At 37.6% G+C, this 12614-nt stretch overlaps 1 protein-coding gene across 5 annotated transcripts in view; it reads left to right on the top strand.

Annotated features, from left to right (window-relative positions):
• Positions 1 to 12614, top strand: part of LOC126248359 (histone-lysine N-methyltransferase EHMT2) — a 267727-nt gene that overhangs the window by 44757 nt on the left and 210356 nt on the right. For all 5 annotated transcript variants that reach the window (XR_007545465.1, XR_007545466.1, XM_049949279.1 and 2 more), the window contains one exon: positions 12002 to 12150. Coding sequence is in view for 3 of the 5 variants with exons in the window: in XM_049949279.1 (XP_049805236.1) it covers positions 12002 to 12150 (149 nt within the window). In the remaining 2 variants the exon portion in view is untranslated. The remainder of the gene's footprint in view (positions 1 to 12001; positions 12151 to 12614) is intronic.

The raw sequence follows: 12614 nt of genomic DNA, 5'->3' as shown, positions 1-12614 counted from the left end.
GCTTGGTCTTTCTGCTCCTACATACCTTCATCATCAGAACATGTACTTTGCAGACATCCAGATTAACCACCTTTGGATTGAGGGACTGATGACCTTGCTGTTTAGTCCCTTAGCCTCTAATCAACCAACCAAATGCAACACAACATTTTTCTGGGTTACATTGAGAACAGAAAGAAGAGGAATTACTTGAAATATTACACAAAAATGGTCCTGTTTTTATTGTAGACCTATTCCAAGAAGACACAAAAGCTTTTCTGCATATAAAATACACCTTTATTAGCTATAGGTGCACTGCGTAGACTCTCAGGAGGAAACTTTTGCTAGTGATAACTGTAGGCTTTCTATCTAAAGAGACGGATGTTCAGTTCCATGTTAAGTTGCAACATCCTTTTTTTTCTCTTCCTCACCATATTGGACACTGTATGGAAAATATCTGTCTAGTCTGATGATAGGTGGTTAATTTTCCACAGCTAGTGTGACTAGGCTGTAAATCAACATGGCTCACTTGGTACATATATGAAAAAAACTGGTAGCAGAATTTGTCATTGGCTCACTCATATTGGATGGCTGTGACTTCTTCAAATAATAGTAATATAATAATAATAATAATAATAATAATAATAATAATAATAATAACAATAATTGTAATTAAATTAATTCCATCACAGTCTTGCAGAAAGCAAAGATTATCAAAAGCTGATTATTTGACCTACTTAACAGCGGCATGGAGACTGAAGTTTTTGTCATAATTGTATTACTGAATTGTGGCAAGGGGGGAGTATACCTAATGAAAGGCCAATTTTGATGTTCTGGTTGGGGGCCACTCAAAAGTAACTCTTGTTAAAGTGTTTAGGCCTTGGCTTAGTTAAAAAAAAGTAACTGTAACACAAATCGTTCCATATTGTCATTCAGGTGGATTTTCCCTGAACTTCATCTTGACACTGTCGGGTAATAAATTCCATAAAAGCATTCAAAACATTCTTCTGTACAATGCATATTTAATAATACACTTTTACACTCAGGCCTTCCTTTTCTCTAATTGTCAAAAAATTAAAAAACCAATGCCTGCTACTTGCCACTTAATGATTTGCCGGTTCATTAATCTGTCTCCTTTCAACTTTACTTTTGTTTATATTTATCAGCAAGCAAGCATTTTATTTTATTTTTATTGATCTTTCTTTTCTATTACAAATAAAGTAACGTTTTTAATACTATTGTATAAGAATTATTAAAAATGTCTACCCAATTTTTCTATCATGTTTGGCAATTTATTGCATGTATTGGTATTAGTATTCCTTTTGCTATATATTTGCATCAATTGCTATTGTTTGTGGTATTCTGAATGTGCATGTTGCATCAGCTGTTTAGCTTTAGTGCATCTTCGTACATTTGCAGAAGTGACACATGACTGTGTTCCTTTATGATTTAGTAGATTCATTGTTGTTTTATTACTTTGCATCACTTGTTAATATATTTTTTTACATGAATAATTTTACGTTTTATTTGTGGTCAATTGGTTTTAATGCCATCTGGTGACAGTGGCATATATAACAGTGCTTTTACTATTTTAGCTACTTTTCTCATTGATTTGTTGTTTCCCACTCACCCTTGTATGGTTGTTTCCGTGGTGTCTTTGTAATTAAGCATGGCATTCTGCAGTCAAATGTAACAAATAAATCTAAATGGAAATCAAAATTTCTTGTGCTGGCTTTGCAGTGTATCACTCAGCAAGCCATCTGATACGTACAGTTGTTAATCTTAATTTTTGGACCCACTATTTCCTTCAAATGAATATTGACACTGTTCTCATTCACTTAGCACTAGTAGCTGAAATTGTAATTTTGATCGTGCCACATTGATTGTATTTAAAATTATTTCATCAGCTCTGTTACTTGTTGAGTATCATTAATAGTACTACCTACAGTGTAGTGTGTGACACACATTTCTCTATCATGTCTAGTTCTTGGTTTCTATGTGCTTATGATTGCTTCATAAAATAGTTTTTGACATATCATTTGATGATGGGCTATGTCTGAAATGTGTGATCTAATAAAAAAGTTCAACTAACCTTTTTTACATTTTCATCAAATATGACACCACCAAATGTAGAACATACATAACTGTCATAAAAGTCTTTCTAAACCTAATCGATGTAAATGTGCTGTGTGTTGGCACAATTACAGTAATGTATGCCTTGTAAGAAGTTCACACTTACTGACACATTATAATTTTCAGAGTTACAAATATTACGTGATTGTCAAAGAGATCATTTGCAACAAATACATACCTTTGAAATTTGTGACATGTTAGTTATTAAGTGTGAATTCTCACCTGTTATACATTACTGTCATGTGCTAATGCACAGCACATTTATACTGATTATTTTCAGACTACTACAACAGTTATGTATGTTCTAAATTTGGCAGTGTCGTATTTGACGAAAATCTATTTTTGATCCATTGATGTATGCTGTTTCTCTCCTGTGAAGATGGTTGTTATTACTGAAACCGGTAGAGAATAAGTATACAGTTGTACAACTGATAGCACAAATACTTTTTTTTTCTCAAAATATTTAACAGCTGTATACAGTCATCGAAGAAAAGCTCTATTCACATCATTTGACTGCTATTAGGGACTTACCAGCATGGGTTAGAATTTTCACATATTTCCACATGGTTGCAAACTTCATGCATGCCTTATTGTTGTATTTAAAGTAATGTAGCGAGCTATGCTTGTCATTCCACCATTCGTTCTGTAATAGGCAATAGCAGTACATGATTCAAGGTCAGATACCTGAACTATCTTGCTTTGAGCTCAGCAACTTTGTTCATAAGCCACACTTCCATCATCAACAGGCTATTCATAACTACATCATTGCTGCTGTGAAAGAAAGGAACCTGACAGCGTTAAAGACTGGGGCACGATGTGGCATTCCAGAGCACATTGCACAATGATGGATTAAAATGTCGTGATACTGGGGAATCCAGTAGGTGTGTGGGTACTGGACGTTAGTGTGTAACAGCAGCAGTCCAGGAGAACGGGCATTTAAACACATCATGGCAAAATACTATTTAAATTTGTTGGATTTTAACCATACTGCTGTGTTTCCCAGGTGGTTTGACATGGTACAGCACCTGCATCTGGAGGCTGGACTACAAAGCAAATGTGTGGTTGTAAAGGGGAAGCTTCATGATGATCAACTGCTACAGATTAGTGTTTGCTGAGAACAGTATTGATCAGTCATATTAATTACTTAATATTTCCTCACAAATCCATATTTTTCGCAGTAAATGCATGGTGTCTGATTTGTTCCCAAATATATTCACACATCATCTTGCAATGGCAATGTGTCTGTGACAGTTTGGCACTGGCTGAATGTGCATCAGTGACTTGAGATCCTTCACAGGATAGATGGCTGATTCGAAGCTCACTATAACCTTATTATGGGTGATTTTATGATCCCATCAGTACAACTCTGTCCTGAGGGATTAATCTGTTTCAAGCAAGATCAGTCTCCAATATGCTGTCAGCTACGGCGCAGTAGAAGTTTGCAGAATAGAATGAGATTTCTCTTCTCATCTGGCATCCTCCTCCACCAGGCCTGTGCCCCATTGAAAATGTATGAGCAGAAGTGAAATGGATCGTGTGAGAGAAAATTCCTGACGTGTCATCACCTTTGGAACATTGCCCTGGCTCCCTGGGAGGAGATGGCAGAAGATGAGAGATTTATTACTTACATCATAGATTCCCTCTTTCGTAAGGGACAGATGTTTATTGAAAGAAGACCTGTGGACAGGATATTAAGGCCTTTTGAAGGCCAAAAAGACGTTATTAAGGACCATGAACTGTTTGTACTGCTACTTGCGTGTTAAATATTAACACAGTAAAACAAAATAATTGTGAAAAGTGGTATTTGGACTGATTCCTGTCATAGTTGCTGTATCCATGAGTCACCGAATGCCAGTGCACACGTCAGAGAAACAGGTGAAAAGATGACGATGATGATGACGATGTCGACGACGACGACTCGAGGCGGGGAGACCGTGCGGTCAGGACTCAAACCCATGCCAGAGTTGAGCAACAGGACAGACAAACAGTAGACCTGACACAACAAGAGCAATGTAGGCTACAATGAAGTGTGATGAGCTTTTGACCCAACACTGTCAACAGAGCAAGTGACGTCATTGGTGAGTAGTCAGTAGTACGGTGGAGATAGTAACGAAGGCTATCAGACAAAGTACATGACTGACTGAGCGGCTGAGGTGTGGCAGTATATACGCCGGTCACGGGGGACACTATTGATTGGTGTATTCACATAGCGGGATGGTGGTACACTGACTAGGTGAGAGCACCAATGCGACAACACTGCCTTCTATCGGCCATCGAGACCCATTTGTTCTGACGTGCATTCAACTTCCGCGCAGCCCAATACCAGAATAATGCTTTTATTTATCAGTCTGTCAACTATGCCACCGAACTACAAAGACTCCATACTGAGATCTGCATTATTCAGGCGTTTCTTACTATTCTGTCCTGAAATCCACGTCATGACTTAAAGTGCCTTTCCCACTGCCGAAATCTTAGGAATTACATCCAGTGCAGATTTTCTTATGTTTTCATAGGGTGCGTGCTTCATGCTGAGTGTCAGTAAGGGATAACTCCCTCAATTGCCACAATTACGGATTTTCTTTATGTTTGAATGGTACTATACACTCTGTAAAATGATTGGCTCTTGCGTAATAGAGCAGTCAGTTCCACTGCCACTTTTTGTAGTGGACTGACAAGGCAGCCAGTCCACAGAGACGGGCAGCCGAAAGGGCACACGTACACACACACACCGACTGGCGCGAAGTCTGGAACAGGATACGTGATGAATGTGATAAAGAAAAGAACGTAGCTACTAGAACACTTAACTTTTATATCGTCCTTTGGTATACAGCATTCTTGATGATACAAGTGAGACTATCTTGAGATACATGCAATGGTACAAATGGCGCCTTGCTAGGTCGTAGCCATTAACTTAGCTGAAGGCTATTCTAACTGTCTCTCGGCAAATGAGAGAAAGGCTTCGTCAGTGTAGTCGCTAGCAACGTCGTCGTACAACTGGGGCGAGTGCTAGTACGTCTCTCGAGACCTGCCTTGTGGTGGCGCTCGGTCTGCGATCCTGACAGTGGCGACACGCGGGTCCGACATGTACTAATGGACCGCGGCCGATTTAAGCTACCACCTAGCAAGTGTGGTGTCTGGCGGTGACACCACACTTTTTGTGTTGCCAAGTGTAAATTCAGCTTACAGGTATGTCTGTCACTATGGCCCATACAGTGATCTTTTCCTTCTTTTGAATAAATCTATTATTTCTAGTCTGCCAAAAATATCTTCTCATACAGAAAGTATGTTACTTCAATAATATTTTTTTATTCTGAGGCTTGACTGAAGGGGGTTGCATGACAATGGGGTTTACACATTGTGTGTAAATTTTGGATATTTCAGAAGGTACTTAGCTGTAGGTTTGGTGACGTGTTACACATGAACAAGAATTTTATGTTCATGGGAATACATACACAGCGTTTTTATAAATTAGTTATACAAAAGAAACCTAGCTGCTGTTGTATCTCCCCCCCCCCCCCCCCCCTCCCTCCAAGTCCATGTAGATGTAGAGATGTCGTTTGCTTCCAGGTACAAGTGTTCTAGTGTTTTTTCATGTATCGTCTGTCCTTTGTTTCAAGGAAGGGACAGGTTCATCATTGCAAACCATTTTGGCATTGTGAATATGAAGTTGGACACGGTTGCATGATGGTTGCCAGAATTTTAATGCAGGGTCTCACAATTGGATGATATTGTAGCCATTGTCTTGACTCGTGAGGTTCATGGGCAAATAGATTTTCACAGCGTCCTATGAGGAGGGAACCTCTGCCACAATTTTAGTTTTTTCATGTTTCGTACACACTTACAAGTGAAGATGTATTCATCAAAAGCTGATATGTTCGGCTGTTATAATCTTAAGTGACACATATGTCCTTCTGTCCTTTCTATCTATTCATGCTCTGTGTCTGACGTATTCCCACTCATATTTTCATAAAATGCTACGTACGCTTAGTATTTGTAGCTGTAAATTATAGTCAGTGATGCCCAGGAATGCCTACGATTTGGTGGGAACCTTAAAGACATCCTTCTTATGTAATGAAATCTTTTTGTGTTTCTTGCCACAATGAGTCTGATGTTTCATGAGGCTTATTTGATATGTGTTTCTAAAATGTGACCAATTCTCCTGAATGTCAGGCCTGCGTATAGTAGGAATGCTGTGCTACTAGTTACTTTTTTCTCTCATATGTATGTGAGTGCAGTTTGAAATGGAGAATACACCTTTTGTTGCAAGTCATTGTAACTGAAAACATCCTTCAGAAGTAGTAGTTTCTGCAGGAAAGAATGTGAGACTTGGACATGTGAATCTAGACTTCAAGGCACTGGACTTGCATTTTGGAGGATAGTAATACAGATCTCTGTCCAGTCTTAAATATTTTAGGTTTCTGTGGTTTTCTAAATCACTTACAGCAAATTCCCAGATGGTTTCCTTTAAAATGACACTGCTGCTTTCCATTCGGGAGGACAGTTGTTCAAACCTGTTTGACTATCCAGATCCGTGATTCCCCAAAATCACTCAAGGCAAATGCCGGGATTGTTCCTTTGAAAGGGCACAGTCGATATTCTTCCCCATCCTTGACACAATCCGAGCTTGTGGTCCATCTCTAATGACCTCAATGTCAATGGGACATTAAACCCTATCTTCCTTCCTTCATTACTGCAGCTTTCTTTCCCCATCCTTCCTGAACCAGAGCTTGTGCTCCATCTCTAGTGACCTCATCAATGGAATGTTAAACCGTAATCTTCTTTCATTCGTGTTTTGGAACCATGCTCGTGAAGATGATTGTGTTGGCCACCCTATAAACAACACGATCAAGAAATTTCTGTTTGTGGTTGTAATATAATCAAAATGTGGAGCTACATGCTTAATGTTGCCCCCACCTGCTGCGGAAGAACAGTGTGCTCAGTGTATTTGTGAGAACCCACATTCTTTCAAATTAAGAATGTCTCCCACAGAAGACAGTACATCCAAAAAGGTGTTAAACAATGGTGTTTGCAGTATGGTAGTCATATCACAGAAGTAATGAGTCCCACAAGCTTCTGGCCACATGCTTGTGTAGCGTCGAGAAGAATCAGCTGCAGTTTAGCAGTTTAGAGAAACATAATAGTAAGTATGTCCTTTGATTACCTTTCAGGATAAAGTTTAGAATGATTTAGACCTGTGAAGCCGGGAATATATAACATTCAGTCTGAATGTGAACAAAAATAAATCTGACATAAAACATAAATGTTGCAAGAAAGAATGGGAGAGCACCTTCCTCAAACAAGATTATTGCAACACAACATATCTGTTGTGGATCATGACTTCACCTTTAAATATATTACGAAATACAGAAGAATAATAATCATGCTGCAGACATCATTCTGGGATGATACTTTCAAACAGACTTCCAAAATCTGTCTGTCGAAAAAAACCTCATGAATCAGGGCAACAAACGCAATATCATAAATGTTGTTAAATCCAGGACAGCCATCACATCATGAGGATGTCTGCAGATGTCACTCAGCACTTTCTTGACCTTGAAACAAATCCTGTGTCACAACACAGACTGAAAGCAGGGGAGGAGGAGGAAAAAACGGTGTAATACCTAAGTGCTCAGAAGATCTGCATGTGACATTTCAGTCTGATGCTGGTGGATTGTGCTACTTAAATACTTACATTTGATGAAATATCTCAGTTTTATTTTATCCTAAATGTGCCTAGGAGATAACGCAACCTCACAAGCCAAAACTGTCAACGTATCCGTCAGTATAAGAAACTGTGAAGACGTAAGACTAATTTTTATTATTGAATTCAGTGCAGAGATTACTTGTGACATGCCCAACCTGTTACGTGGCAACAAAGTGCCTAGAGTAACCTCTTGTGTGTGTCTGGTTGCTGATAGCAGAAAGTGGTGTGTTGCTGAGAGTTCTGTATGGCACAGTGTTTCAGTATTTAAATTTCATATCTGATCAGATACATGTTCAGTCCTTGAAGATTGTATATTCCATTTGCCACTTCAGTAGATTTCTCTAGAATAGATTTTATGGTTGTTCTTCACGACAGTTTTCAAGTATCTGTGTTGACATACCAGACCTTGGTGGTGCAAAACTACACTACATTAGAAACATTGAGTTCGTTCGCATAAATGAGTCTTTTTGATTTTGTGTAAATGGTGTCTCATTAGTAATAGTCGATTATTTTCTCCATGTTGATAGCAAGCCCCAACCCCCAACTGTAGGATGACAGCAATGCAAAATGCAATCTCAGTTTTAGCAGCTATTCATTTGATGCAACCACTTTTGTCAAGGTTATATCAAATATGTTGTGAATCAGGCAAGGCAGTCAAATTATCTATGTGATATGACTCTCCTTCTCCTCCTGCCTGGGAATACTTCCATTTTCAACACTTTCTTCTTAAAAATCTCTTTCTGTTGCATCTTTTTCACTTATGTTGTCTCTTTTCAAATCTTTCCTAACATCATGAATCCAGGCTATTATTGGCTTCTTGTCCCAAAGATCTTTAAAAATCTGTGTGGATAATCTGTTGCCATCATTCTGTACAAATGTCCAAAAAATAGCAGTCGCTTCTTTCGTAGTGTTTCAGTTACGTTTTCTATGTTGCGATATACTTCTTCATTATATCTTAATCTCCATACCTCTGTATTTCTTAGCAGATAAAGTATTTTTTGAATTATTCTTCATTCTAGAACTTGAGGTGTGTGTAATTTGTGATTCAAAACTGAACATTCACTTGCGTTACCGGTACTTTGGATTTGGTGTCTGCAGCATTTCACAGATAATGTTTTCTAGTTTAGACTTTGTCAGATTCTCGGATCACTTTATGTACTGTTTATTGATCAATCGAATCAGATACCTGTTTAAAATCTATAAATGCTACAACTATGGATTTAGAGTTACTAAATCTGTGATGGATTATGGACTTTAGGTTGAAAATATGTTCTGAGCAAGATCTGCCCTTTCTAAATCCTCTCTGATATTCTCCCAAATGACTATCAAGTGTTGCTTATACCTTGTTTAATAATGTTGTTGAAAATATTTTATAACCCATTGGCAGCAGAGATATACCTGTGTAATTATTTACATCATGCTTATCACTTTTTTGTGTAAAGGATGGATAATAGCCACTTTCCAGTCTTCTGTAATCTTTTCAGTTTCCCAAATTGCTTCAAACATGATCTGAAAGTTAGTTATAATTTTTGGTTGTGACCATTTTATAAGTTCAGCTGTAATACTGTCATGTCTGTCAGCTTTGTTGTTTTTCACAGTATGCATTACTTTTTTAATTTGTTCAGTGTGGGTGATGGACCTGCTTTTGTGTTTTCATGAGGTTTCACAAATTCTAGCTTACAGCTCGGTTATTCATAGTTCAAGAGTTGTTCGAAATACATTCTTAGTATTCTTGCATTTTATTGAAAGAAAAAAATAAAAATAAATAATGGCAAGGTCAGTAGTAAATGATCTGGGGCCCCAAATAAATTTCTTAAAACAAAGTTAAATTCACAGACTGCCAATATTTTTATTTGTTGCTCATAAAACATTTTGTGGGCTTAGTTTCAATCTCAGATGGTGATTTTTGTTATAAGCTCATTAATATAGCTCTACGAGATGAAACACCATTAAAAGTTCTTAAGTTTGCCCCATTTGCACTGTGCATTTGTCCTAGTGAATGAACTGAGTGAAGTTCAGATGTTAGAGTCACGATCTCAAGTATCGAATGTGGATGTTACAGAGCTGTAGAAATTTTAATATCAGTGAATTCCTTAGAGCTGTGCTGACAATTAGCATTTAAGATTGGCACCTGAAGATAATGTTAAACATCCAAAATATGCTGTGATTAATAAGTTTTAATGACTGGTAACTGTAAGTTTTATATTAGAAAAATTAAAGGTGGTATGGCATTTTTGTCCCAGAATTTCCCTAAAACTCGGCCAGTCTAAAAAAAAAAAAAAAAAAAACTATTCAAATGCTTGGTTACATGGTCATTACGAAGTGTGTGTGTTGTGCCTTGAGTTTAACTGTTTCGTGTGGGTTACTGTGATGAGGATGCTAGTTGCACTGTTGATGAGAGAAAAAGGGAGAGAGAGAGAGAGAGAGAGAGAGAGAGAGAGAGAGAGAGAGAGAGATCCAGATCCAGATCCAGTCCTGGTATGTAGGTTACTGGTTCTGAAAAGCACCAAAGGGCGATATAGCCAAATGTCCACATTTAGGGGACAGAACACCAAGATTTTCATGTGTTCTCATTCCATGATACATAGCCGAGAAGTTTGACTTTGACTCTGAACAGTGGCAATTAATCTGACAATAAGGAACTTAACACCTTCTTTTTTCCTTTTTTGTGATTCAAATAGTGTTGTTGAAAAACTTTCCTTACTCCAGAATATAAGCTGTCTGCTTCCAGGCTTAGCACCACTGTGCCAGTGTGCATGTGTGATCTCCAGCACCGAAGAATATATAACTTCACAATGATATTAGCAGTGTATAGCAACACCATCAGTTTTTCTTGGCGAATAATGATCATTTGTTGTTGTTGTAATTCATAGAATCTAGAAGTATTTTACATACTGCTGAACCCTACTGGAAAAGACCTTAGATTTTACTGTGTCAAATATCTGAAATTTTCCAAACCTTCCACAGGAATTCATAGCATATGGACTAGAAGAGTACAATTTTAAAAGTTAACAAGCATATTTGTGCTTGGCATAGTAAATTCTATTGAAACTATAGGAAGATGGCAAGCAAGTATAAGTCTTAATGATTCAATGGCAAAATGAAAAGGTTCTAAAGAATCGAGTAACAACATGCAACTTGATTCTGAAGTGTCACACTTTTTTATTATACACCCAGTGAGAAAGTGTGTTGCCCATTCTTCTCCAGTGAAGTAACTGTCACTGGCAACTTGTTTCTGAAAATAAGGTAACTAGTTGTTACCCACACTGAACAACAGCCACTGAATTACATCCTACAATTGCACATGTAGCACCTTTATTTTCATTCAGACTCTTAGGGCTTCCCAATCATACTCTTCCTCAGCACTGTTTGTGTTTATACTGCAGTAACTATTTAATGTGAGAAATGGACTTTTTAGTATCTGTGTGTGTGTGTGTGTGTGTGTGTGTGTGTCCAATATGCCAGGTTTTCCTATATCAGTGCCATCTTACAATAGATGAAGTACAGGTTTTCCAGTGCTCTATCTTTCTGCCCTTAATTTGCTTCAGTTTCTTGTTGGTGTTCATTTAGTTTGATGAATCAGTCTGCTTTCTTGCTCGAGGCATGTATGAAATGTTGCATGTTTGGTGAATTGTATCCCTCTTTTGTGATTATTATTTATTGAGCCTGTTGTGATGTATTCCCTTTGAACCATAACTAGAACTTAGAAAAATGCTTCTCAGTGGGTACAGAAAGAGTCTTGTGGCTTCTTTTTATGAATATTATAAAATTGTTGTTATTCTCTGCATGTTTACATAGTTTGTATACAAGACACAAGGGGAGAACTGCAGCATTCAACCACAAGGTATCAGCACCAGTCTGTCTGATATGCTGTGCATCCAACTGTTAATCTGCATGAGAGGTTGCATCATCTCACTATCCTAAGGACTTTTAAGATACCAATGAATTCTAGTAACTCACCTTTATTTTAAAATAAGTAATCCAGCCAGCTTAAGAAGTGTGTATGAGAATTACTGTTAATGTGTGCTTTTCTTGCTCTGTGAGACATTTGATGTTGATACAGTTTCTCCAGCCAGCTGCAAGATACATCATGAGGTATACCTGACATTGTAATGTTTTCTGGATAGATGTTGGAGAGATACATTTGGAAGAAATGAATCTGACATGTACAGAAATTTATTTTTACAGATTTTAAGAGAAAAAGATTTTGTTATGACAAATCATCACTGCCTCCACAAAGAGGGAGAAGAAAACTGCATACTGGCAGGGGAGGGGAACTATCTGATGATGATGTCATGTCTCAACCCATACCAGAAGTGTCCACATCCTCATCAAAGGTTTGTAAAATCTAAAGTTGTTTTTGATATGTACACTGGTTGGAGTGCAGAATCATACAGTTTCAGAATGTAGAGAGAGAGTGTTCTTTAGCCATTCTGTATAAATGTTATACTACCAGCATAGCCAGCATATGACTTTAGGCTTCCACTTAACGTTACATCAGCTGTATTCCATGCATCTCTGTGATGCGGAGTGATGTCGAGGGCATAAATTTTATTTAAGTGCAACACAATTAAATGAGTTAACATTATGAAATTATATTGTATTACATTGGTAATATTAATTACAAAATGTTTAGGCTGTTTACTTTAAGAGTTTCTGCGAAAATACTTCAGTGAAGTATAAAGAGTTACCAAACAGCAAGTACTTTGAATTATTTGGGAGTAAAGTTAACAATTTGCTAAACAGTCAAGGCAGTGAATCATTGACAGGCACATAAACAAGACCGAAAACTTTGCTAGTT

This window comes from Schistocerca nitens, chromosome 3 (assembly GCF_023898315.1).
Source record: "Schistocerca nitens isolate TAMUIC-IGC-003100 chromosome 3, iqSchNite1.1, whole genome shotgun sequence".
Lineage (NCBI taxonomy): Eukaryota > Metazoa > Arthropoda > Insecta > Orthoptera > Acrididae > Schistocerca > Schistocerca nitens.
This window is presented reverse-complemented; position numbering and strand designations above follow the sequence as displayed.